Source organism: Cannabis sativa, chromosome 2 (genome assembly GCF_029168945.1).
Source record: "Cannabis sativa cultivar Pink pepper isolate KNU-18-1 chromosome 2, ASM2916894v1, whole genome shotgun sequence".
Taxonomy (NCBI): Eukaryota; Viridiplantae; Streptophyta; class Magnoliopsida; order Rosales; family Cannabaceae; genus Cannabis; species Cannabis sativa.
Genome location: NC_083602.1, coordinates 76,112,417 through 76,136,538, shown reverse-complemented (window position 1 = coordinate 76,136,538; position 24,122 = coordinate 76,112,417). Strand labels below are relative to the sequence as shown.

General features: G+C 33.5%; 1 protein-coding gene across 1 annotated transcript; it reads left to right on the top strand.

Annotated features, from left to right (window-relative positions):
- The first annotated feature begins 320 nt into the window (after positions 1 to 320).
- Positions 321 to 3,706, top strand: LOC133035131 (uncharacterized). The gene is made up of 2 exons (XM_061110907.1): positions 321 to 2,276; positions 3,372 to 3,706. The coding sequence occupies exon 1, from the start codon at positions 451 to 453 to the stop codon at positions 1,237 to 1,239; it is 789 nt and encodes a 262-aa protein (XP_060966890.1). The 5' UTR covers positions 321 to 450; the 3' UTR covers positions 1,240 to 2,276; positions 3,372 to 3,706.
- The last annotated feature ends 20,416 nt before the right edge of the window (positions 3,707 to 24,122 follow it).

Sequence of the window (24,122 nt, the reverse complement as noted above, 5' to 3'; positions counted from 1 at the left end):
CTGTCATATATCTTTTTTTTCTTTCATTAAAGAGAGAATTTATTGCTCTGAGGTATATACTATTTCTCTTTCCCATCCCATTTATTTTGGTCAGTGCATTTATTGCTCAACACTCCATCTTCTCCCTTTTTTTGATTCCATCTGTTATCTCTCTCCATCCTCTTGGCCTCTTCATCATAAAAACCAAATCTTTTCTCCCTTATCTTTTCTTGGAGATTGCAAAATGGAGGCTGACGTATGGTATCCCAAAGCTACTTTGATCCCCTCCATCATTGTGGTTATTCTGGCCATGGCTAGGGATGTAACTAGGAGACCTTTGAGATTGATCTTAAGAGGCTATTGATTTTCCTTTATAAAGCACGATTCAAGTACTCTTCTTCTCATCTCTCTCTCTCTCTTCTTTCGTTTCTCTTTGATTTCAGTCTGCTACTTGTTTTTCTTTCTTTGAAAATGGATGAATTTCTTAACAATGTTAACCCTACTAATGATTCTCCTACCCCCATTAGTCTCCTCCTTAAGCTTCACACAGTCAAGCCCTTTAATTGCCCTTCTCTAATGAAAGCTCTTTTTGGTATTTGGTCGTCGCAGTGTCATTTTCCTGTTTCTGTTTCTGAACATGTCGATGGTCTTTTCCTGGTCACCTTTGGGTGTGAGGGGGATAAGGGTAGAGTTTTAAAAGGCCAACCTTGGCACTTTGCTCAAAGTATTACTATCTTTGCTGCCCCTGAGAGTTCCTTTCCCATTACTCCTGAAAACCTTCATTATGTCCCCTTTTGGATCCAAGTTTATGGTATCCCTTTTATGTGTAAGTCATATGAGTTGGTTAGGTTCATTGCTTCTGAAATTAGTGATCTTATAGAGGTTGATAAGGATACGGTCAAGGAGGGTACTAGGCCGTACCTGAGAATAAGGATTCTCTTAGATGTTAATTTGCCTATACGCAAAGGTATGAATATCAGATTCATTAAGAGGGGAAGAGAGTTTGTCAAGTGGTTAGATTTTAAATATGAGAGGCTTCCTGACTTTTGTTTCTTCTGTGGAAAGTTAGATCACACTAAACGTTATTACCGTGCTTACTTGCAAAATGTGATGAGAATCATACTGCTCCTACTTGTCCCTTTACCATTCTTCTTAGAGGAAAATAGAAGATTTCAAATAAATCTATACCTTTCCAGTATCCTCATCCTCCTGCCATCACTATGGTTGAGGTGGACCTTGTGTAATATCCGCTTTTCTTGAAGGGTAATTATTTTTTTTATACTTAGTTTATTTTGTTTACTAATGGAGATAATTTATCATTTTGAATATTTATGAGTTTAGTGGAGTATGAGATTTTTTTAGTGACAATAAAATTTCTTTTATTTTTATTTTATTTTGAGGGTGTGTATAATGTTAGATAAATAACTAAACTATATTAGAGATAATTTAATATTTAATTATTTATGAATAGTATTATAGGTATATTAACAATAATAATATGGGTAAATATATTGTAGCATATTTGTATTTAATTTATTATTATTTTATTATTATTATTATAGATTATGGTATATACATACGATACACTTTTTTATATATATATTTTATTATTTTTTTAAAAAAAAAAATTAAGTTATTGATCTAGGGTTAAGATTAGAGTTTGGGAGTATATATAGGATGCTTATGAGATACTTTTAGGGTTTAGAACGCATAAAGAAGTTGAAGGGAGGAGGCTGTGTGCAGAGAGAGAGAGAGACCGATAGAGTTTCATGTGAAGCTTAGAGAGAGAAAGAGAGATTTGAGTTCTTGGAGAGCTAGGCTGTTTGGAGAGTTTTCATTGGGTTTCTTAGGTTGTAATTAGGGGTTTAAACGCATTGAAACAGCCCTTGAACGCCCAGAATGAAATTCACCATTTTCATGCACATTCATCCACGTTCTTGAACAATCTTGGATTCAAATGTGTTAGAGTCATTTCTGGGTTAAAATAAGATTTTGTTTAAACTTAAGGGACTCCTAGAAGACGTTTTGACGTGAAGAATCGAAGCTTTAAGGCCCCAAACAAAAATTGCCATTTTTGGCTCCATGATTGACGGTACACCGAAGTTGGAGAAGATGACTCCGATCTGACGCATTAGGGCTGTTATGTTGGGTAGTTCTTGATTGTTTTGAGGTCATTAGCATTGTGGAAAGCTTCCCCAATCGAAAGGACGCGTCCAGAGCAATCGGGAACAAAGTTACACTTTGCTGGCGACAAAACCGACGTGAACGCCGACGACCACGATCTGGGTAGTTTTGAGGTGTTTTTTCCATATTTTTTGTAGATTTCGATTCTACATATTATTTTAGGGTGTTTGGTAAAGTTTCATAATTTTCTTGCAATTATTTGATTTATTTGTTAAATTAATTAGGAAAAATACTTAGATTACTCAGAAAAATCTAAGTTTATTTTATATGATTAGTTATCATATATAAAATGTTACAAAATTGATAGATTTGAATTTTAGTCAATTTTGTATTTTTCATGAATTATTTGTGTTATTTCTAAACTTAATTATGAAAAATACCTAGGTAGCTCAGAAAATTCAAAGTAAATTATTTGTGGCTTATTACAGATTATAAACGGTGTTAGAATGGTTAGATTTGACTTTTAATCATTTTTAGTATTTTTCATGAATTTATTTAGTTAATACTTAAAATAATTATGAAAAAATAGTTAAGTAATGCTAAAAATATTTTTTTAATGCTATATACTATTTATGATACGAAATAAAAAGAGTTTTATAATTTATTGGTTACTGTAGGTATTTATTATAATTATTTGTGAATAATTAACTATTTAATTGAGTTTTAAATAGAGTAAATATTAAAAATTGTGTTCACTGTTTGGGAACTGTCAATATGATGTTACAATATAATTCTAGTCTATGAAATAAATTTAAGACTAGGTTGAGGTGTTTTGTTATTTTATTTATTTAATTAATCAGTATTTTATATACAGTTGAAGTGTAAATTAATACATAAATATGGATAAGAAATTGTACGTAATTCTACATAGATCAAATATGTTTTATAATTTGTATAAATAATTAAGAAATATGCTAGTTTCTGATTTTGGTAAATAATTACATAATTGTATATTTTGTTAATAAATAGTATTTTAGTAAAATTTCACGTAAAAAGTATTTATATGAATATATATTTTACGTTAAAAATATTCATATGAGTACATGCAATGTGTTGGTGTGAATTATAGTTATAAATGATTGTGTTGGGTGTGTCATGCAAGTGAAACTGATTTATGTGTTACATATCTTTACGTAAGTTTCTGTATGAGTATAAAGATTCATACTTGAATGTATTTTGAGTGTATTGTTGTGTTAATGAATGTTTAGGATCTTGTTCTCAACAAGGAAACTCATTGAGGTGCTTGGAGTAGCAAGAAGGTGTTCTTAACAACTGAGGTAAGAAGAGTGGACATCTATGCACAGGGTGTATATTGAAACATACAACTTTATTGTGGGTTTGATGTTCATGTGTTTATGAGATTTTGTACTATGGATTGTTGTTTATCCCCTAACATGTAATCCACACCTCGAGCTCGCCATCCTCACTATTCAGTTTTGTCTTTACCTGCACATAGAGTACCCATGAGCTAACGCCCAGTAAGAAGAGTTATGTAGGACATAACCACCCAACTAGATAACATAGCCATAAACATAACAATATCACAACATCAAATCAATTCATACCATACTTTCATCCATATATCAACATATCATATCACATATTATTTTCACATACGATATAACCTCACCTCACAGTGTGATCTTAATGCATGCTATACTCACACACATAGCACACAGTATCTTATCGCACATTGTCCTCACATACGATAATCTACTTCCACTCATGTTGATCAGACATGAAGTGTAACCTGCCCTGCCTCGTGCTGTTCTCACACTCAGCATCTAATAGAGCAATCCCTTATCACAAGTTGTACTCACCCATGATAGGATAACCTGCAAGTAAACCCATACAAGCAGCCAAAAAAATATCCTACAGTGCTTTGCTACACCAGCAGCAGAAAACCTATCCTATAAGTGTTATTCTCACACAAACAGTCAAAAGCCTTATCACTATCACATACTAATACTACTAACATAAACAACACGAGGCTTTTGACTGTTTGTGTGAGAATAACACTTATAGGATAGGTTTTCTGCTGCTGGTGTAGCAAAGCACTGTAGGATATTTTTTTTGGCTGCTTGTATGGGTTTACTTGCAGGTTATCCTATCATGGGTGAGTACAACTTGTGATAAGGGATTGCTCTATTAGATGCTGAGTGTGAGAACAGCACGAGGCAGGGCAGGTTACACTTCATGTCTGATCAACATGAGTGGAAGTAGATTATCGTATATGAGGACAATGTGCGATAAGATACTGTGTGCTATGTGTGTGAGTATAGCATGCATTAAGATCACACTGTGACATGAGGTTATATCGTATGTGAAAATAATATGTGATATGATATGTTGATATATGGACGAAAGTATGGTATGAATTGATTTGATGTTGTGATATTGTTATGTTTATGGCTATGTTATCTAGTTGGGTGGTTATGTCCTACATAGCTCTTCTTACTGGGCGTTAGCTCATGGGTACTCTATGTGCAGGTAAAGACAAAACTGAATAGTGAGGATGGCGAGCTCGAGGTGTGGATTACATGTTAGGGGATTATCACGATGTTTTGGTTTAAAAATATTTCGTTAAAGATTATGTTTCAAATTATTTTTGTAAAGCTTTATATTTTAAAGGTTATGAATAAATTAATGTTTTGTTTTAAAAATAATGAGATCTCATGCTTATTTATTTTTCATTAAAGAAGTCTTTTATTGTCTTTATCTTAAATAGTTTTAAACGGACTAGCGAGTGTGACGTCTCGAAAAATCGGGACGTTATACCCTATTGACCTTAATCTTCCATTAAAGAATTTCCTGAGTCATACTATTAGCTTCCCTTCTTTTCTTAGCAACAACATAAGTTCTACTTCTCAATTTATCCTTAATCACCACTCAACAGATTTCATGATCCCTATTCCTTTTAATCTCAATGCTACTGCTTGTTGGGTTTTATGCCCTAAATAAAAATCATTTCAATATAATCAGATTTACTTATTAATATAGATCAGAAATAACATTTAATGTTGCATGGTTCGCATGATTTATTTCATGATTATTTACATAATGTATGAATTCTATTTAAGTCCAGAACATATCAATTTGTTAATGATTATAGTGTTGTCAACATAGTGGAATATAATCTTAATTATATGTTCGAAAGTTTATTCCTTGATTTGTCAGAACACTGGATTTAGACTGACATGGTATAATCAGCGATAGGTATTCTTACACCTTGGATAAGTGTTATGTCCTTTCCAGGATATTGGCAAAGTTTACCAGCATCGGATGTATGGAGTATACATCGGAAGGGAACGATATTGAACTTTGATTAGATATATTAGAATTTACCGTAATATCTATTCAATTCAATATCACCTGTTGATCCTAGATCAAATGATCTTAATCCTAATATGATTAGGTTCAATCTCAAGAGTGTTATTCGTGTTCTTTGATTTGCTAGTTAAGCCTACTTTTGGGTCAGGGTGATACGTACATTTTGGGAACACGGTAGTACAATTGAGTGGGAGCGCTAACATAAATATAGAATCTATAGCTTCTATCTGGCGAATAGAAAGTAAAGGATGATTTCCTTCGAGCTTAACAAAACGAAAATAAATGGTGGAGATCTCATTTCACTTAGCTGAAATATCATTTATACAGGGTTAAGTGTTTTAAGGATAAAATACATTGTAGGGTGTTACGGTAATTTAATCCCTTTACAGTGTAAATCATCTATATAGAGGATCATTGATCACATTAGGGTTATAACAATGGATAACTAATGACGTGTCTATATCGTGGAACATATAGAGCGTTCTATATACTGAGAGTGCAATTCTAAGTTCTATGCATGGATTCAACGAAGAATTAATAAGTCAGTGAATTTAAGATATAAATTCTTGATCTACTTATTGGAAGCTCGGATATATAGACCCATGGTCCCCACACTAGTTGAGACCATATTGCTTGTAAGACTCAGTTAATTGATTTTGATTAATCAATTATAATTCTAAAGTTAGACTATGTCTACTTTGTGAATTTTCACTAAGTAATGGCGAAATTGTAAAGAAAAGAGATTCTAGGTTTATTTATTAATTAAGAGACTTTATATGTCTAATTAATAAATATATTAAATGACAATATTATTTAATAATTAATTTTTAGTTATTAAATAATTATAATTGGCATTTAAATGGTTGAATTTGAAAATTGGCATTTTTGAGAAAATGAGATGCAGAAATGATAAAACAGCAAAATTGAAAATGTGAGGCCCATTATCCAAGGCCCATGGCCGGCCACACTTATAGGCTTTTATCATTTATTTTTTCATTATTTTAATGCCAAATAATTCTAACCTAAACCTAGGTGGTTACCTATAAATAGATAGTGATGGCTCTCATTCACACTTAACTTTGTGAACTTCTGTCAGATGAAAACTGAGCCTCTATCTTTTCTCTATAGGCCGAACCTCTTCCTTTCTCTTTTCTTCTCTAAACTTTCGAAATCCTTGAGTGAATGAGTGAGTGCCCACACACATCAAGTGGTATCTTAATCATAGTGTGTAAGACTGTGGAAAACAATCCAACAAGAAGGAGAATCAGCATCAAAGGAAGGAGAGAAAGAGATCCAGGTTCAGATATTGATAATGCTCTGCTACAGAAAGGAATCAAGGGCTAGATATCTGAACGGAAGGAGTCATTATATTCCGCTGCACCCAATGTAAGGTTTCCTAAACTTTATATGTGTTTATTTCATTGTTTTAGAATTCATATTAGGATGTTAATGAAACATACTTGTTAGTAAATCTAGATCTTGGTAAAATATATCCAACACTGCTATGATACCTTCCTTTAGTAGGTCTGGCCTTGATCCTTCTTTGAGTTCACCTGCCTTTACTTATTATTCGAATGATTCATTGGTTAATGTTGATCGTACCAGTATGGTTTGTTCTGGGAGTCTTTTGGAGACTTTCCCCCTGCTACTACCTCCTCTATTACTTGCCATGAGAGTACCATTCTGGTCAGTGATACAACCATCCTGGATGCTTGTAATTCTACTGGCCAACCTGATCCTTCTGTTCGTGGAAAGGGTTTGGCTTCTGCTACCAGGGTTAAGCTCCTTTCTTTCTTCCCCCATCAAGTTGTTGTTGGTGGTTCTTTGAGGTCTCTGCTCAAATGTGCTCGTGATGGTGACAGGGAGGATGATCATGTTGGGTGTTGTGCGCTAAATAAAACCCATTTCAATATAATCATATTTACTTATTAATAAAGATCAGAAATAACATTTTATGTTACATGGTTCACATGATTTATTTCATGATTATATGCATATAATGTATGAATTCTATTTAAGTCTAGAACATATGAATTTGTTAATGATTATAGTGTTGTCAGCACAGTGGAATATAATCTTAATTATATGTTTGAAAGTTTATTCCCTGATTTGTCAGTTCACTGGATTTAGACTGGCATGATAATCAGCGATAGGTATTCTTACACCTTGGATAAGTGTTATGTCCTTTCCAGGGCATTGGCAAAGTTTACCAGTATCGGATGTATGGAGTATACATCGAAAGGGACCGATATTGAACTTTGATTAGATTTATTAAAATTTACCGTAATATCTATTCAATTCAATATCACCTGTTGATCCTAGATCAAATGATCAAAATCCTGATATGATTAAGTTCGATCTCAAGAGTACTATACATGTTTTTTGATTTGTTAGTTAAGCCTACTTTCTGGTCAGGGTGATACGTACATTTTGGGAACATGATAGTATAATTGAGTGGGAGCGCTAACATAAATATGGAGTCTATAACTTCTATAGGAATTTAGAAGTGAAACGATGATATCCTTCGAGCTTGGATAAACAAAGATAAATGGTGGAGATCTCATTTCACTTCGCTAAAATATCATTTATACGGAGCTAAGTGTTTTAAGGATAAAATACATTGAATGTGTAACGGTAATTTAGTTCCTATTCAATGTAGATCATCTAATAGAGGGTCATTGATCAAATTAGGATTATAACAATGGATAATTTATAGCGTATCTATATCGTGGAACATATAGAGCGTTCTATATGACTGAGAGTGCAATTCCAAGTTCTAAGTGTGGATTCAATAAGGAATTAATAAGTTAGGGAATTTACTTGGTAAATTCGGTTCGACTTATTGGAAGCTCGGGTATATAGGCCTATGGTCCCCATACTAGTTGAGACCATACTGCTTGTAAGACTCAGTTAATTGATTTTAATTAATCAATTATAATTCTAAAGTTAGACTATGTCTAGTTTATGAATTTTAACTAAGCAAGGGCGAAATTGTAAATAAAAGAGATTCTAGGTTTTATTTGTTAATTAAGAGACTTTATAGGTCTAATTAATAAATATATTAAATGACAATATCATTTAATAATTAATTTTTAGTTATTAAATAATTAGAATTGGCATTTAAATGGTTGAATTGGAAAATAGGTATTTTTGAGAAAATGGGATTGAAAAATAACAAAATGGCATAATTGCAAAGTGAGGCACATTATCCCTTATATGGTCGGCCACTTTGTATAGGGTTTACCATTTATATTTTTCATTATTTTAATGTCATACAATTCTAACCTAAACCTAGATGGCATTCTATAAATAGAAAGTGAAGGTTTCAGGAAACTATGCACAAGCATCTCATTCCTTTCAGAGAAAACTTTCTAGCCACCACTTCTCTTCTCTTTTCTTCTCTTAAATTTCGAACCTTGAGTGATAGAGTAGTGCCCACACACATCAAGTGGTATCTCAATCATAGTGTGGAAGATTGTGTAGAATCCAATCAAGAAGGAGAATCAGCATCAAAGAAGGAGAGAAAGATGTTAGCCCAAGATATGTTTCCAAGAGGGGGGGGGGGTGAATTGGAAATTTTAACTAATTTCGGTAAATTAAAACTTTTAACACAAAATTATGCAATTAGTAACTTAATCAAATAAAAGCAAGTAGTATGGCAAGCAATATATTAAGACAAATAATTAAACTTGTAAAGTAAAGAGTTTAAGGATTAGAAAATGCAAACTCTCGATTTTTACAAGGTTTGGTAGAGCTATGCCACCTACGTCCTTGTTCTTCAAAGCTATGGACCAAGCTTTGAGTTCTAATATCGAGCCAAGTTAACGGGCTTGACTAACCCTTACAACCGGGAAATTTTCACCAAGGTATTTCCAAACCTCTTACAATAGTTTCGCACCCTCGAGGACTATTAACCTCTTTCTCGGATTGTTGAAGTGCCAATCTCACTATTACCGGGTTGTTTACAATACCGGTGCCAACCTCACCTCAATCACAATGTGGAAATGTGTTTGATATTACAAGCTAAAATCACTCTAGAGATATGATGATACAATGGAAACCTAGAGTGAAAAGCAAGCACACTCAAGATGAATAAAATCAAATTTTGGCTCAAAGTGTGTGAAAAGTGTTTGTTTGGATTTCAAACTTGGAAGCTCATTAATCTCACTTAGATAGGTTAGATATTTGAAATAAATGCTCAACCAATATTTATTTTTGAGTAAAAAACAAGTTTATATAGTGTAGGAACAAAAACTAGCCGTTTATAGCCGTTAGCACATTTTTCAAAAAGAATCCTGGGAAAAACGGACTACCTATTTTAAAATGGACTACCTTTCTGCGAAAAACGGACTACCTATTTTAAATAGGTAGGCCGAAAATCAGGCAGGTTCAAAACTTGCATTTTTCGACACTAAATCGTGCATAACTCTTTACTCGATTATCCGATTTCAAAAATTCCAATTTTGTTCTCTTAGTTATACAAAATGTGATTTAGAAATTCAATCAAAAAAATTTTTGGACTATCGTGTGAGAAAACTTGTTGCACAAGTTAGTGAATGGGCCAAAATTTAAATTTATAAAACTTTGTGTGCTATGCAAATCACTTTAACAAGACTAAAGTAAATTTATACCATTTTATTTTGAGTAGTCTTGATGTAGATGAGCCTCCTAGCTTGATTTTCATGTTTTTGATCCCATGTTGACTTTTCCCGAGAGTTGACTATTGACTTTGACTTTGACTTTGACTTTCGGGTTGACATTTGACGTTGGGCTTTTGAAGACCTCTTTTGAATAGGGTCTTGAGTTGTTGATCCCTTGATGAATCTTTTGCTCTTGATATGCTTGTTGAATCCATTTAGGGTTGCTTTCAAAAGTTTGGTAAAAATACCAATTTATTTATTTTCTCTTTTAATTTTGCTACAAAATCAACAAATCATTAGTAACAAATAATAATCAAATATTTGTTAATCATCAAAACAAGGAGATCTAAAAGTTTGAGTTAACAATCTCCCCCTTTTTGATGATATCAAATATTTGATTATTTTGAAAGGGAAAGAAAAATTTAAATAATGTATATTGGATTAGCTCCCCCTTAATGTGTGCAAAAAAAAAAATTACCTTTTAATTTTACCTTGCATGTATTTATAAACTCCCCCTCAATTTTTTACTTATGATTAAAATATTAGATACCAAAAAAAAATTTGAGGTTATGCCAAAAAAAAAATAAAATAATAATCAATAGATATTTTCTCCCCCTTTTGATTCATCAAAAAGGGTGGCAAGGAATTCACAAAATATAGAAAAAAAATAAAAACAAAGCAACATTACCCATGCATTAAAAATAAAGCCATATCATCCAAAATAACAATCAACACAAAAAAAAAAACATAAAAAAAAATACCAAATAACACAAAGTCAAGAGGCAAGAAGCCTTTGCACACAACCAAAAACAAAATAAAAAAAACTAAATATGCAAAAAAAAAAAAATATATGCAAGAACCTAGTTTGGTGGAGGGCCAAAACGATCCATGTAAGCCCTCCATTGTGTCATCTCATCTTGAACATTTTCAAATCCTTGGACCATGTCACTCCTCATGGTGTTGATATCATTCCTCAAAGTTTGAAATTGAGTGTCAAGAGATGTGTGAAGTTGAGCAAAAGCCTCCTCAATATTGAATTGAGGCATGGGAGGCGCTTGAGGATTGACTTCTTCTTCATCTTCCTCTTCTTCTTCTTCTTCACTAGCACTAGGAATTGCTTGGCCCCCTCCTTGAGCTTGGGAATCTTGCTTGGTGTAAATCCATCTTTCTTCATCGGTATCGAATTTGTAGGACATACCCTTGATAGTGATTTCCCCTAAAATATCAAAATCCTTAAATTCTAGCACTTCGGTTTCATCATTGGTAGGAATTCCTAGAAGAGGAAATAGGTAACTAAGAAGGGCACCAAAGGGTAAGGCCTTTTTTTGTCTAGGCTTAAACACTTCATTGATGGTTCGAATTATAAGATAGCCTAAGTTTATACTCTTACTTTGGACAATGATATTGAAAAGGAGAATTTGGTCAAGAGCACTAACGTTATCTTTATGGCCCTTCCTAGGTACTATATTGTTGCAAATAAAGGAGTGGATGAGTTTTCCTTGAAGAGTAAGGTTATGGCGTTTTGGTTTGTCAAGGACATCTTCTCCTACACAAATTATACTAGTAAATGAGGCATGGTTATAGTAGGCATCATTCTTAAGTCTAGGCCTAGGATCAAGTAAAAGACCTTCATTAGGGGCATTTAGGAGTTCATTTAAGGAATCAACGGTGATAGTAAATCTAACTCCTTTAAGAGTTCCCTTAATGCAATAAGGATCACAAGCAATTTCAATGCAAGCAAAGAAAGCCCTCACTAGCCTAGGATAGATATAAGTGTTAATTCCTATCAAAGTTTCCCAACCCATTTCTTCAAAAAGAGTGCTAAAATTAATAAAGTTAAGGGCATCCAAATCACATTTCTTACCAATGAGTATGTCCCTCTTTGAGAAATCCTCTTGAAATTTTCTTGCCCATTTTCCATGGGAGAAGAGTTCATGCCTAGCCTTGCTCCTTAGCTCTTCTTGTTGCATGGAAGTCCTTGTCCTCTTTCCTTGTCTTGATGATGAAGCCATTGAAGATAATTGATTTTGGAGAGAGGTAGGATTTTGAAAAGAGAAAAGAGGGATTAGGCTTTGGTAAGAGAAATATTGATAGAAGAGGGTAGGAGGCTGCCAAATAGGGTTAGGAAATCAGAAATAGGGTTAGAAAAAGGTTTGGAATGGTTTTATGGAGAGAAAACCGAGTTTGGAAAGACCAAAAGGCCCATGCCCACGGTTCCTGTAGAAAACGGTAGTCCGTTTTCTCTGGTACTGGGAAAAACGGACTGCCGTTTTCTCAGCACAGTGGGCCAAAAAGGGTCCTAACTCGGGTTTTAAAAATCCGTTTGATCTCAAATCTTTTCTAATAGCTCAAATATGATAAAATAAAAATGCTCAAACAAGAAAAACTAAAAAATGATGAAAAATGACGATTTACGGTAAGCTTTTTGAAAATTGCCAAGAAAACTAGAACCTTACCGAAAATGAGTTTTACGCAACGAAATTGAAAAATTCTTTTTCCAGCAGTTTGATAAAGTAAAATGTGAGGTGTACAAACTTACGGAATCGAAAAATGTTGAAAAATAAGAAAGTTTGGCGAAAAACACTCTTTTAGGCCTAAAAATCTATAAATTCAACAAGTGAGGTGCCAAAAATTTGTTCCATGCAAATTTCAGTCAAGACAAACCTATAGGCACACTAAATACATTCAATTTCACATATTCAAGCATATAGACACATAAGAAAATCAAATATGCAAAAATTCACATGTTCACTTGTTTAAAAACAAGTCCAAAGTTCACCAAAAATCCACATTATGGCCTATAATCTTGAGTTTTCAACAAGTATGGTTCATATAGGTCAAGTATCAAGAAATTTTCTCATATATGCATATAAATCTCATTAATATCATATTTGGAATGATTATGCATAAATAAGTAAGTAAAGAGATATGAATTTTTTTTTTATAGCTAACAAACCTTATATTTCATTTAAGTTGGTCATGCCTAGCTCTCTTCTAATGAAACTAAATCTCTCATCACTAAGAGGCTTGGTGAATATATCCGCTAATTAGAATTCGGTGCTCACAAAGTCTAGCATAATATCACCTCTTTGGATATGGTCTCTAAGGAAGTGGTGCCTTATGTCAATATGCTTGGCTCTAGAATGCAATATTGGATTCTTAGAGAGGTTAATGGCACTAGTATTATCACACTTTATGGGTGTACATTCAAAATCAATATCAAAATCCTTAAGAGTTTGTTTCATCCAAAGTATTTGTGCACAACAACTACCCGCGACTATATATTCGGCTTCGGTTGTGGATAGAGCTACCGAGTTTTGTTTCTTGCTAAACCATGACACTAAGGAATTTCCTAGAAAGTGACATGTTCCACTAGTACTTTTTCTATCCGTCTTACAACCGGCAAAGTCGGCATCCGAGTAGCTAACTATTTCAAAGTTTGAGTTCTTGGGATACCAAAGTCCTAGATTCATTGTGCCTATCAAGTATCTAAATATTCTCTTAACGACACTCAAGTGGGATTCTTTAGGACAAGATTGGTACCTAGCACAAAGACCAACACTAAACAAAATATCCAGTCTACTAGCGGTTAAATATAATAAAGAGCCAATCATACCTCGATACTTGGTGATGTCCACATTCTTACCACTTTCATCTTTGTCCATCTTTATAGATGTGCTCATGGGAGTATTCATGGACTTTGCATTTGCTAAGTCAAACTTTTGAAGAAGATCCTTGATGTACTTAGTTTGACCTATGAATATGCCATCCTTTTGTTGCTTGATTTGAAGTCCAAGGAAGAAGTTGAGTTCTCCCATCATGCTCATCTCAAACTCACTATGCATACACTTGGAGAATTATTCACAAAGAGCATCATTAGTAGCACCAAAAATAATATCATCAACATAAATTTGTACTATAATAATGTCTTTCGATTTTCTTTTTATGAAAAGTGTATTATCTGCTTTACCCATTGAAAAACCATTTGAGATAAGAAAAGTGCTTAATCTTTCATACCAAGCTCTAGGAGCTTGCTTTAAACCATATAAAACCTTTTTCAATTTGTAAACATGGTTAGGGTATTTATGATTTTAAAAACCGGGTGGTTGAGAGACATAAACCTCTTCCATAATGTACCCATTTAAGAATGCGCTTTTTACATCCATTTGGTACAAGATAAAATTCTTGTGGCATGCAAAAGCTAACAACATTCTAATGGACTCAAGTGTTGCTACCGGGGCAAAGGTTTCCTCATAATCAATTCCTTCTTCTTGATTGTAACCTTGGGCCACTAATCTAGCCTTGTTACGCACAATGACCCCATGCTCATCTACCTTATTTCTATAGACCCATTTTGTTCCAATCACCGATTGATGTGACGGTCTTGGAACTAACTCCCAAACATTATTTCTTATAAATTGATTTATTTCTTCTTGCATAGCTAGAAGCCAAAATTCATCAACTTCGGCCTCTTTAAAATTCTTTGGTTCAATTTGAGAAATAAAAGCAATGAAATTACACAAGTTTCTAAGGGAGTTTCTAGTAGTGACACCTTGAGAAGGATCACCTAGAATTTGGTCTATAGGATGAACACTTTTGAATTTCCACTCATGTGGAAGGTTAGAGTTCATACCTTGGCTTTCATTTACCGTTTCCACGGGTGGTTCCTCTTTGGGAGTTTGTGAAGGAGCATTGGAAGTCTCTCCAATTTCAAGATTTTGAACCTCATCTCCCAAACCTACAATATCATCATCTAAACTTTTGCTTGTAGGCGGGTTAGTATCATCAAACGCAACATGAATAGATTCTTCAACAACATTAGTTCTTTTGTTATAAATTCTATAAGCTTTACTATGTGTTGAATACCCTACAAAAATTCCAACATCGGATTTTGCATCAAATTTTCCAAGGTTGTCCTTGGTGTTTAAAATGTAGCATTTGCATCCAAAAACTCTAAAATAGCCAATGTTGGGGTTTCTCCCTTTCCAAAGCTCATAAGGGGTTTTATTCATGTTGGGCCTAATGAAAACACGATTCAAAATATAACAAGAAGTATTGACGGCCTCGGCCCAAAAATATTTTGGTAATGAGATTTCATTTAGCATCGACCTAGCCATTTCTTGAATTGTTCTATTCTTCCTTTCGACAACTCCATTTTGTTGTGGAGTTCTTGGTGCCGAAAAGTTATGGTTAAAACCATGTTCATCACAAAACAATTCTAAGGCATCATTTTCAAACTCACCACCATGGTCACTCCTAACGGAGGTAATATAATATCCTTTTTCATTTTGCACACTTTTACAAAATTTGACAAAGTTTTCCAAAACATCACTTTTAAGAGTCAAGAAAATAACCCAAGTAAATCTTGAAAAATCATCAACAATTACAAATGCATAGTATTTACCACCAAGACTAGCAATTCTAGAAGGACCAAATAAATCAATATGAAGCAATTGCAAAGGTCTAGTAATTGAAATCTCTTTCTTGGAATGAAAAGATGTTTTAATTTGTTTTCTAAATTGGCATGCATCACAAAGTTTATCTTTAACAAAAGGAATAGATGACAAACCAATAACAAAATCTTTTCTAACCAATTTTGAAATTGAATCCATACTAGCATGTCCTAATCTTCTATGCCACAACCAAGAATTATCATTCATAACGGTTAAACATTTATTTTTACTATCAAAAGAATCAACATCAATAACATACACAATATCCTTTCTTACTCCAAGGAAAATAACTTCATTGGTTGAAACATTTTCAATGGAGCATTTTGAGGATTCAAACACAACACGAAAACCTATATCACATAATTGACTAATACTAAGCAAGTTATGTTTAAGATTATCAACAAGAAGCACATTTTTAATACATGGAGAGTATATGTTACCGATATCACCAATGCCCAAGATTTTTCCTTTTGAATTGTCTCCAAAGGTGACAAAGCCACTTTCCTTGCTTTTAAAGCTTGAAAATCTTGATGGATCACCGGTCATATGCTTTGAACATTCACTATCCAAGAACCATAAGCTTTGGCTCTTTCTTGTTGATTCCTACAAAAACAAGTTCATTTGTTGGCTTTTGGTACCCATATAACTTTGGGTCCATTCTTGTTAGTTCTAGAACCCTTTGGTACCCATTTAGTCTTGCCTAGATATGCAAATTTCTTCACATGACAATAGGAAATAGTATGACCATCTCGGTTACAATATGTGCATGTAAAGTGAGGTAGACTAGATGATTTCACAAAAAAGTTTCTCAAGAACTTTTGTTTTCTACTAGGATCATAACCAATACCATTTTTTTTGAAAAACCACATGATTGGTTTCCTACCATGAGATCATAGCCTTCTTTACCTCTAGTGAAAGTATATATGTCATTTTTAGGCTTCTCACATGGGCTTTTAATTCAACAATTTCTTTCTTATGTGAAGCACATGTAGCACATTGAGATTTAGCTATAAGTTCTTTTTCATTTATTTTCAAAATCTCAATTTCTTTTAAAAGCATGTTGGTTTTCTCTCTAAGGGTTTGGTTTTTAACAAGCAATTTACCAAAATCATCAAATAGTTCCTTAAATGAATTAGACAACTCATCATATGTCATATCTAAGTCATCATCATCATTTTCGCTATCACAATCATTTTGGTTAGAAATGCTTACCCCATCCTGAAGTGCCATCATGCACATGTTTGCTACTTCATTCTTTCCTTCTTCTTCGGAGTCCTCTTCATCACTATTGAGTCAATCCACCAACATTGCCCTTCCTTTGTATTTGTTCTTCTTCCTCATTAGACAATCCATCTTCATATGGCCGGGCTTCTTGCATTCAAAGCAAATTGGTGGATCATCTTTGCTTTTTCTTTCTTTTGAGTCACTCCCTCTTTGTGGCTTCTTCCCAAAGTTCTTTTTGAATTTCATGAACTTTTTGTATTTCTTAGAGAAGAGTGCCAAGTCCTCCATGTCACTACATAAGCTTTTCTCATCTTCTTCACTAATGCATGGGAGGAGGAAGACTTGAATGCAATAGTCTTCTTTCTCTTCTCAACTTCCTCTTCTTCTTGAGCACTCATGAAAATTTCATGGTTCATGAGTGAGCCAATTAGTTCTTCCAAGGGAAGTGTTGAGAGATCCTTGGCTTCTTGAATGGCAACCACCTTTCCTTGATAAGCCTTGGTGAGACTTCTCAAAATCTTGGTCACCATATCCTTTTGAGTAAGTACCTTGCCAAGAGAGTTCAAACCATTAGTAATTGTAGTGAAGCGAGTATACATATTAGCAATGGTTTCATCTGCTTTCATCTTAAAGTTCTCATATTGAGTGGAATAAATTTGAATTTTAGTTTCCTTCATAGCACTAGTTCCTTGACGAGTAACTTCAAGCATTTTCCACATATCATAAGCGGTAGAGGCTTGTTCAATATTTTTAAATATGTCTCTATCCAAACCACATATAAGAGCATATTTAGCTTTAGCATTTTTTGAAAGCATTTTCTTATCATTTTCATCATATGCCTCATAAGTCTTGATTACTTCAACACCATTTATGACATGTTTAGCAACATAAGGACCACTAGACACAATATGCCACAAATCATAGTCTATAGATTGAAGGTAAGTTTCCATTCTAATTTTCCAATAAGCAAAATCTACTCCATTGAAGTATGGTGCTCTATTTGTGCTAAAACCTTCTAACATGTTATTTTGTGAATTACTTGGAAACGCCATGCTCTAGATTGTGAAATCTAATCAAATAATTTGAGCCCTTGCTCTGATACCAATTGTTAGCCCAAGATATGTTTCTAAGAGGGGGGTGAATTGGAAATTTAAACTAATTTCGGTAAATTAAAACTTTTAACACAAAATTATGCAATTAGTAACTTAATCAAATAAAAGCAAAAAGTATGGCAAGCAATATATTAAGACAAATAATTAAACTTGTAAAGTAAAGAGTTTAAGGATTAGAAAATGCAAACTCTCGATTTTTACAACGTTCGGTAGAACTATGCCACCTACGTCCTTGGTCTTCAAAGCTATGGACCTAGCTTTGAGTTCTAATATCGAGCCGAGTTAACGGGCTTGACTAACCCTTACAACCGGGAAATAATCACCAAGGTATTTCCAAACCTCTTACAATAGTTTCGCACCACCGAAGACTATTAACCTCTTTCTCGGATTGTTGAAGTGCCAATCTCACTATTACCAGGTTGTTTACAATACCGGTGCCAACCTCACCTCAATCACAATGTGGAAATGTGTTTGATATTACAAGCTAAAATCACTCTAGAGATATGATGATACAATGGAAACCTAGAGTGAAAAGCAAGCACACTCAAGATGAATAAAATCAAATTTTGGCTCAAAGTGTGTGAAAAGTGTTTGTTTAGATTTCAAACTTGGAAGCTCATTAATCTCACTTAGATAGGTTAGATATTTGAAATAAATGCTCAACCAATATTTATTTTTGAGTGAAAAATAAGTTTATATAGTGTAGGAACAAAAACTAGCCGTTTATAGCCGTTAGCACATTTTTCAAAAAGAATCCTGGGAAAAACGGACTACCTATTTTAAAACAGACTACCTTTCTGCGAAAAAGGGACTACCTATTTTAAATAGGTAGGTCGAAAATCAGGCAGGTTCAAAACTTGCATTTTTCAGCACTAAAATGTGCATAACTCTTTACTCGATTATCCGATTTCAAAAATTCCAATTTTGTTCTCTTAGTTAAACAAAATGTGATTTAGAAATTCAATCAAAAAATTTTTGGACTATCGTGTGAGAAAACTTGTTGCACAAGTTAGTGAATGGGCCAAAATTTAAATTTATAAAACTTTGTGTGCTATGCAAATCACTTTAACAAGACTAAAGTAAATTTATACCATTTTATTTTGAGTAGTCTTGATGTAGATGAGCCTCCTAGCTTTATTTGCATGTTTTTGATCCCATGTTGACTTTTCCCGAGAGTTGACTATTGACTTTGACTTTGACTTTGACTTTCGGGTTGACATTTGACTTTGGGCTTTTGAAGACCTCTTTTGAATAGGGTCTTGAGTTGTTGATCCCTTGATGAATCTTTTGCTCTTGATATGCTTGTTGAATCCATTTAGGGTTGCTTTCAAAAGTTTGGTAAAAATACAAATTTATTTATTTTCTCTTTTAATTTTGCTACAAAATCAACAAATCATTAGTAACAAATAATAATCAAATATTTGTTAATCATCAAAACAAGGAGATCTAAAAGTTTGAGTTAACAAAAGAGATCCAGGTTCAGATGTTGATTATGTTCTGCTACAGATAGAAATCAAGGGCTAGAGATCTGAACGGAAGGAGTCATTATATTCCGCTGCACCCAATGTAAGGTTTCCTAAACTTTATATGTGTTTATTTCATTCTTTTAGAATTCATATTAGGATGTTAATGAAACATACATGGTAGTAAATCTAGGTCCTGGTAAAATATTTCCAACAGATCCTTCCTCTAGTTCTTTGAATATGGAATAGGAGGGTGATGTTGAGCAAACCCGCCTACAAATATGAGCATCTTGAGCTAGAATGCACGTGGTTTCGGGAGTACACGTGCATTCAGAAGACTCTCCCTTTTGGTTAAGGAACATTTGTTGGGTTTTGTGCCCTAAATAAAACCCATTTAAATATAATCAGATTTACTAATTAATAAAAATCAGAGATCATTCTTTTATGTTGCATGGTTCACATGATTTATTTCATGATTATTTTAATGTATAAATTCTATTAAGTCCAGAACATATATAAATATGTATATATTTGTTCATGATTATAGTGTCGTCAACACAGTGGAATATAATCATGATTATATGTTCAAAAGTTTAATTCCCATGATTTGACAGTTCACTGGATTTAGATTGGCATGATAATCGGTGATAAGGTATACTTACACCTTGGATAAGTGTTATGTCCTTTCCAGGGCATTAGCAAAGTTACCAGTATCGAATGTATGGAGTATACATTAAAAGGGACTGATATTGATCTTAGATAAGATATCATAAACTTACCGTTATATCTTTCTAAGTCAATGTCAATGGTTGATCTTAGGTCTATGGATCTTAATCTTGATATGGTTAGGTTCAACTTAGCTGTATTATTTATGTTCTTCAATTTGTTTGTTAAAGTCGACCAACTGGATCTTCTCGTTACATACAGATTAAGGACATGGTGGTTCAATTGAGTGGGGCGCTAATCAGAGATATTGAATTTATAGCTTCTATAAGTATTTAGAAGTAAAACGATGATTTCCTTCGAGCTTGGCTGAATATAGATAAATGATTGAGGCCTCATTTCAATAATTATATTAGTTTATTGAAGTATCATTTATAGGTTGTTAAGTGTTTTAAGGATAAAATACATTGAAGGGTAGAACGGTAAATTTGTCCCTATTCAGTGTAGATCATCTATAGAGGATCCTTGACTATTAGGATTCTAATAATGGATAATCATAACACATATATATCGTGGTACATATAGAGTGTTCTATATAATTGAGAGTGTTATTCAATTCTAAATCTATAGTGGCACTAGGCGAAATTAATAAGTTAGAGAATTTACTTGGTGAATTCTAGATCTACTTATTGAAAGCTCGATTATATAGGCCCATGGTCCCCTCACTAGTTGAGATAATACTGCTTGCAGACTCAGTTAATTGATTTTAATTAATCAACTATAATTCTAAAATTAGACTATGTCTTATTTAAGAATTTTCATTAAGCAAGGACTTAATTGTGAAGAAAAGAGGTTTTGAGGTCAATTTGTTAATTAAGAGACTTTGTATGGTCTAATTAATAATTAACATAAATGAAAATTTTATTTGATAATTAATTATAATCGTTAAATAAATTGTTTTGGCATTTATAGGATTGAATTGGAAAATATGGTATTATTGAAAAGAAGAATAAGTGGTTGAAATAAAGTGGCAAAAATCTAACTAGAAACTGGTCCATTATTTTGTACAGCCATGAAGTGGATTTTTGCCCAATATTTTATTCTTTTTAATCCATATAATTCAGCCCTTAGCTCTAGTTGAAACACTATAAAATGAATATGATACTCTCACTCATCCAACTAATGTCAACTTGACTATTCAACCAACCTAGATGAGAGAGTTCCTTCCTTAGTCATTTCAATCCTCCTTCATTGTTCTTCACCATTTGAACCTTGAGTGATAGAGTGTCATGCCCACACATAGCAAGTCAAGTACTCAATCATAGTAAGTAAGACGGTGGTAACCAAACCCGAAGGAGAGAAAGAGATCCACGTTCAGATCTTGATAATGCTCTGCTACAGAAAGGAATCAAGGGCTAGAGATCTTGAACGGAAGGAGTCATTATATTCCGCTGCAATCAATGTAAGGTTTTCTTAAACCCTTTTGTTTTTATTTTCATTGTTTTAGAAAATTCATATTTAGGATGTTAATCAACATACTTGTTAGTAAATCTAGATCCTGGTAAATATTCCCAACAACATTGTCCTTCTGTTCTTTTTTTGATGGAAACTCGACTGCCTATCCATGCCGTTGATAGAGTCAAAGCCACTCTTGGCTTTGATCATGGTTTTGAAGTCAATAGGAAATTCTTTGGTGGGGGACTGATGCTTTTATGGAAGGATAGTGCCAATGTTAATATTTTAACTTTTTCTTGTAATCATGTTGACTGTAATATAAGCCTTAATGTTAATGAAATGTTTCATTTTACTGGTTTTTATGATTCTCTTGTTACTTCCCAATGACCTTTTACTTGGAGTCTTCTTTAGAAAACATTTTATAATGGCCCTAATCTTTCCTGGTTTATCAGGAGGGATTTTAATAGTTACCTTTTGCATTCTAATAAGACTGGAAGTAACTTTTTTTTCCAATAAAGACAGATAATTTTGATAGCTTTTTAGATACATTTGCTCTTTTTCCTCTTCCTTATGTGCATAATAAGTATACTTCAAAAAATAGTACGCTTTGTGAAAAACTGATTGGGCTATTGGTTCTGATTTTTGGTGTAACCTCTTTCTAATGCGGTTCTTTATCATTTTCCTTTTTATGTTACTGATCATAGAGCCCTTAAGGTCCTACTCAATGAAGATAGTAATAGTTGTCTTCTTTTTATCAATAAAAGATTTTACTTTGAAAATGCTTTGTTGGAGAATTATGATTTTTATCTTACTGTTAAGAACTATTGGGCTAATAATATTAATCGCTATGAGAATTGTAGGGATTTTACTAGGTTTCTTAATGGTCAAGACTCTTGTATCTCTTCTCTCAAAATCTTGGAATAAATCTGTTAAACATCTTTTTAACTCTAGAATCAGTGATCTTCAAAAGGAAATTGCTAGGCTTCAAACTTCTATCCCTAGTGATAGTGATGTTGCTTGTCAAATTGAAAGCCTCCAATCTCAACTAGATGCTCTTCTGTACAAAGAAGAGATCTATTGGAGACAAAGGGCTAGGGTTCACAAGCTTCAAGCTAGGGATAAGAATACTAAATTTTTCCACCAATTTGCATCCCATAAAAAAAAGAATAATACTATTAAATTTCTTAAAGATGACAGTGGTAATATTATTAATAATTTTGATGATATATGTAATTTAATTTCCTCTTATTTTTCTGATCTTTTTCAATCTCATGGTTGCGATGCTGAGGCTGTTAATCAGATTTGGATTGTTCGGGTCCCCCTCTTGAGGATCCTAAATTCGATTTCCTTGGCCAGCCTTTCTCTGTAGAAGAGGTGAGGAAAGCTATCTTTAATCTTTCTAGGGATAGGGCCCCTGGTCTTGATGGTCTTAATGCATATTTTATCAAAAAAATTGGGACATTGTCGGCTCTAATTTTGTCAATGTTGTTTTGGATTGTCTTAATACTGGTGCTGAGTTTTCTGATGTTAATCTACTTTAATTGTTCTTAATCCTAAAAAGCAGCATGCTAACACCCTTAAGGATTTTAGACCCATTAGCCTTTGTACAACTTTTTATAAGGTTATTGCTAAAATTTTAGCTAATCGTTTGAAATTTGTTCTAGATAAAATCATCTCTCATTTTCAAAGTGCTTTTGTGTCTGGTAGAAAAATTTTTGACAATATTTTTATTGCTCAAGAAGTTGTTCATGCTATTAATTCTAGGAAAAGTAGTAAATATGGTTGGGCTGCCTTAAAGCTTGATATGGCTAAGGATTTTGATAGGGTTGACTGCACTTTTTGGAAAGTATTATGCTTCATTTTAATTTCCCTATCAGTTTTGTCTCTCTTATTATGAGATGCATAACTACCACTAACTTCTCCATTTTGATTAATGGTGTTGTTAGGGGATCTATCAAGCCCTCTAGGGCATTAGGCAAGGGGATCCTCTATCCCCTTATCTCTTCATTCTCTATGCTGAGGGATTATCATCTCTTCTTCGTGCTAAACAAGAGGAGTGTCTTCTAAAGGTGGTGTCTATCTCTAGAAGAGCTCCTTCCATCTCTCATCTCTTTTTTGCATATGATAGCCTCATCTTTTGTTCAGCTGATAGGAGCTCTTGTAGCTCCCTTTGGGATATTTTTAACATCTACTCTAGAATGTCGGGACAAGTCATTAACTTTTCCAAATCGTTTATCCTTTTTTCTCCCAATACTTTGCAGGATATTAGAGATCTCTTCTTTAACACTTTTAATCTAGAGGATAGACCTTTCGTTAGTAAATATTTGGGTCTACCTCAGTGTCTCTCTAGATCTAAATATCACTATTTTTCTTTTCTAAAAGATAAAGTCTTTTTTGTCCTTAGGAATTAGTCTGCTAAGTGGTTTTCCAAGGCTGGTAAAGAGGTTCTCCTTGAGGCTGTAATTTAGGCTATCCCTACCTATGCGATGGCCTGTTTTAGGTTGCCTATCAAGCTGTGTAGAGGAATTGAAGTTGCAATGGCCAGGTTCTGGTGGGGTTCTTCTAGGGATTCTAAAAAAATTCACTGGAAATCCTAGAAATCAGTTTGTAAATCTAAGT

Bases quoted from the DNA above. Each gene is read 5' to 3' on its own strand.
- LOC133035131 (XM_061110907.1), top strand. From the start codon at position 451: ATGGATGAATTTCTTAACAATGTTAACCCTACTAATGATTCTCCTACC.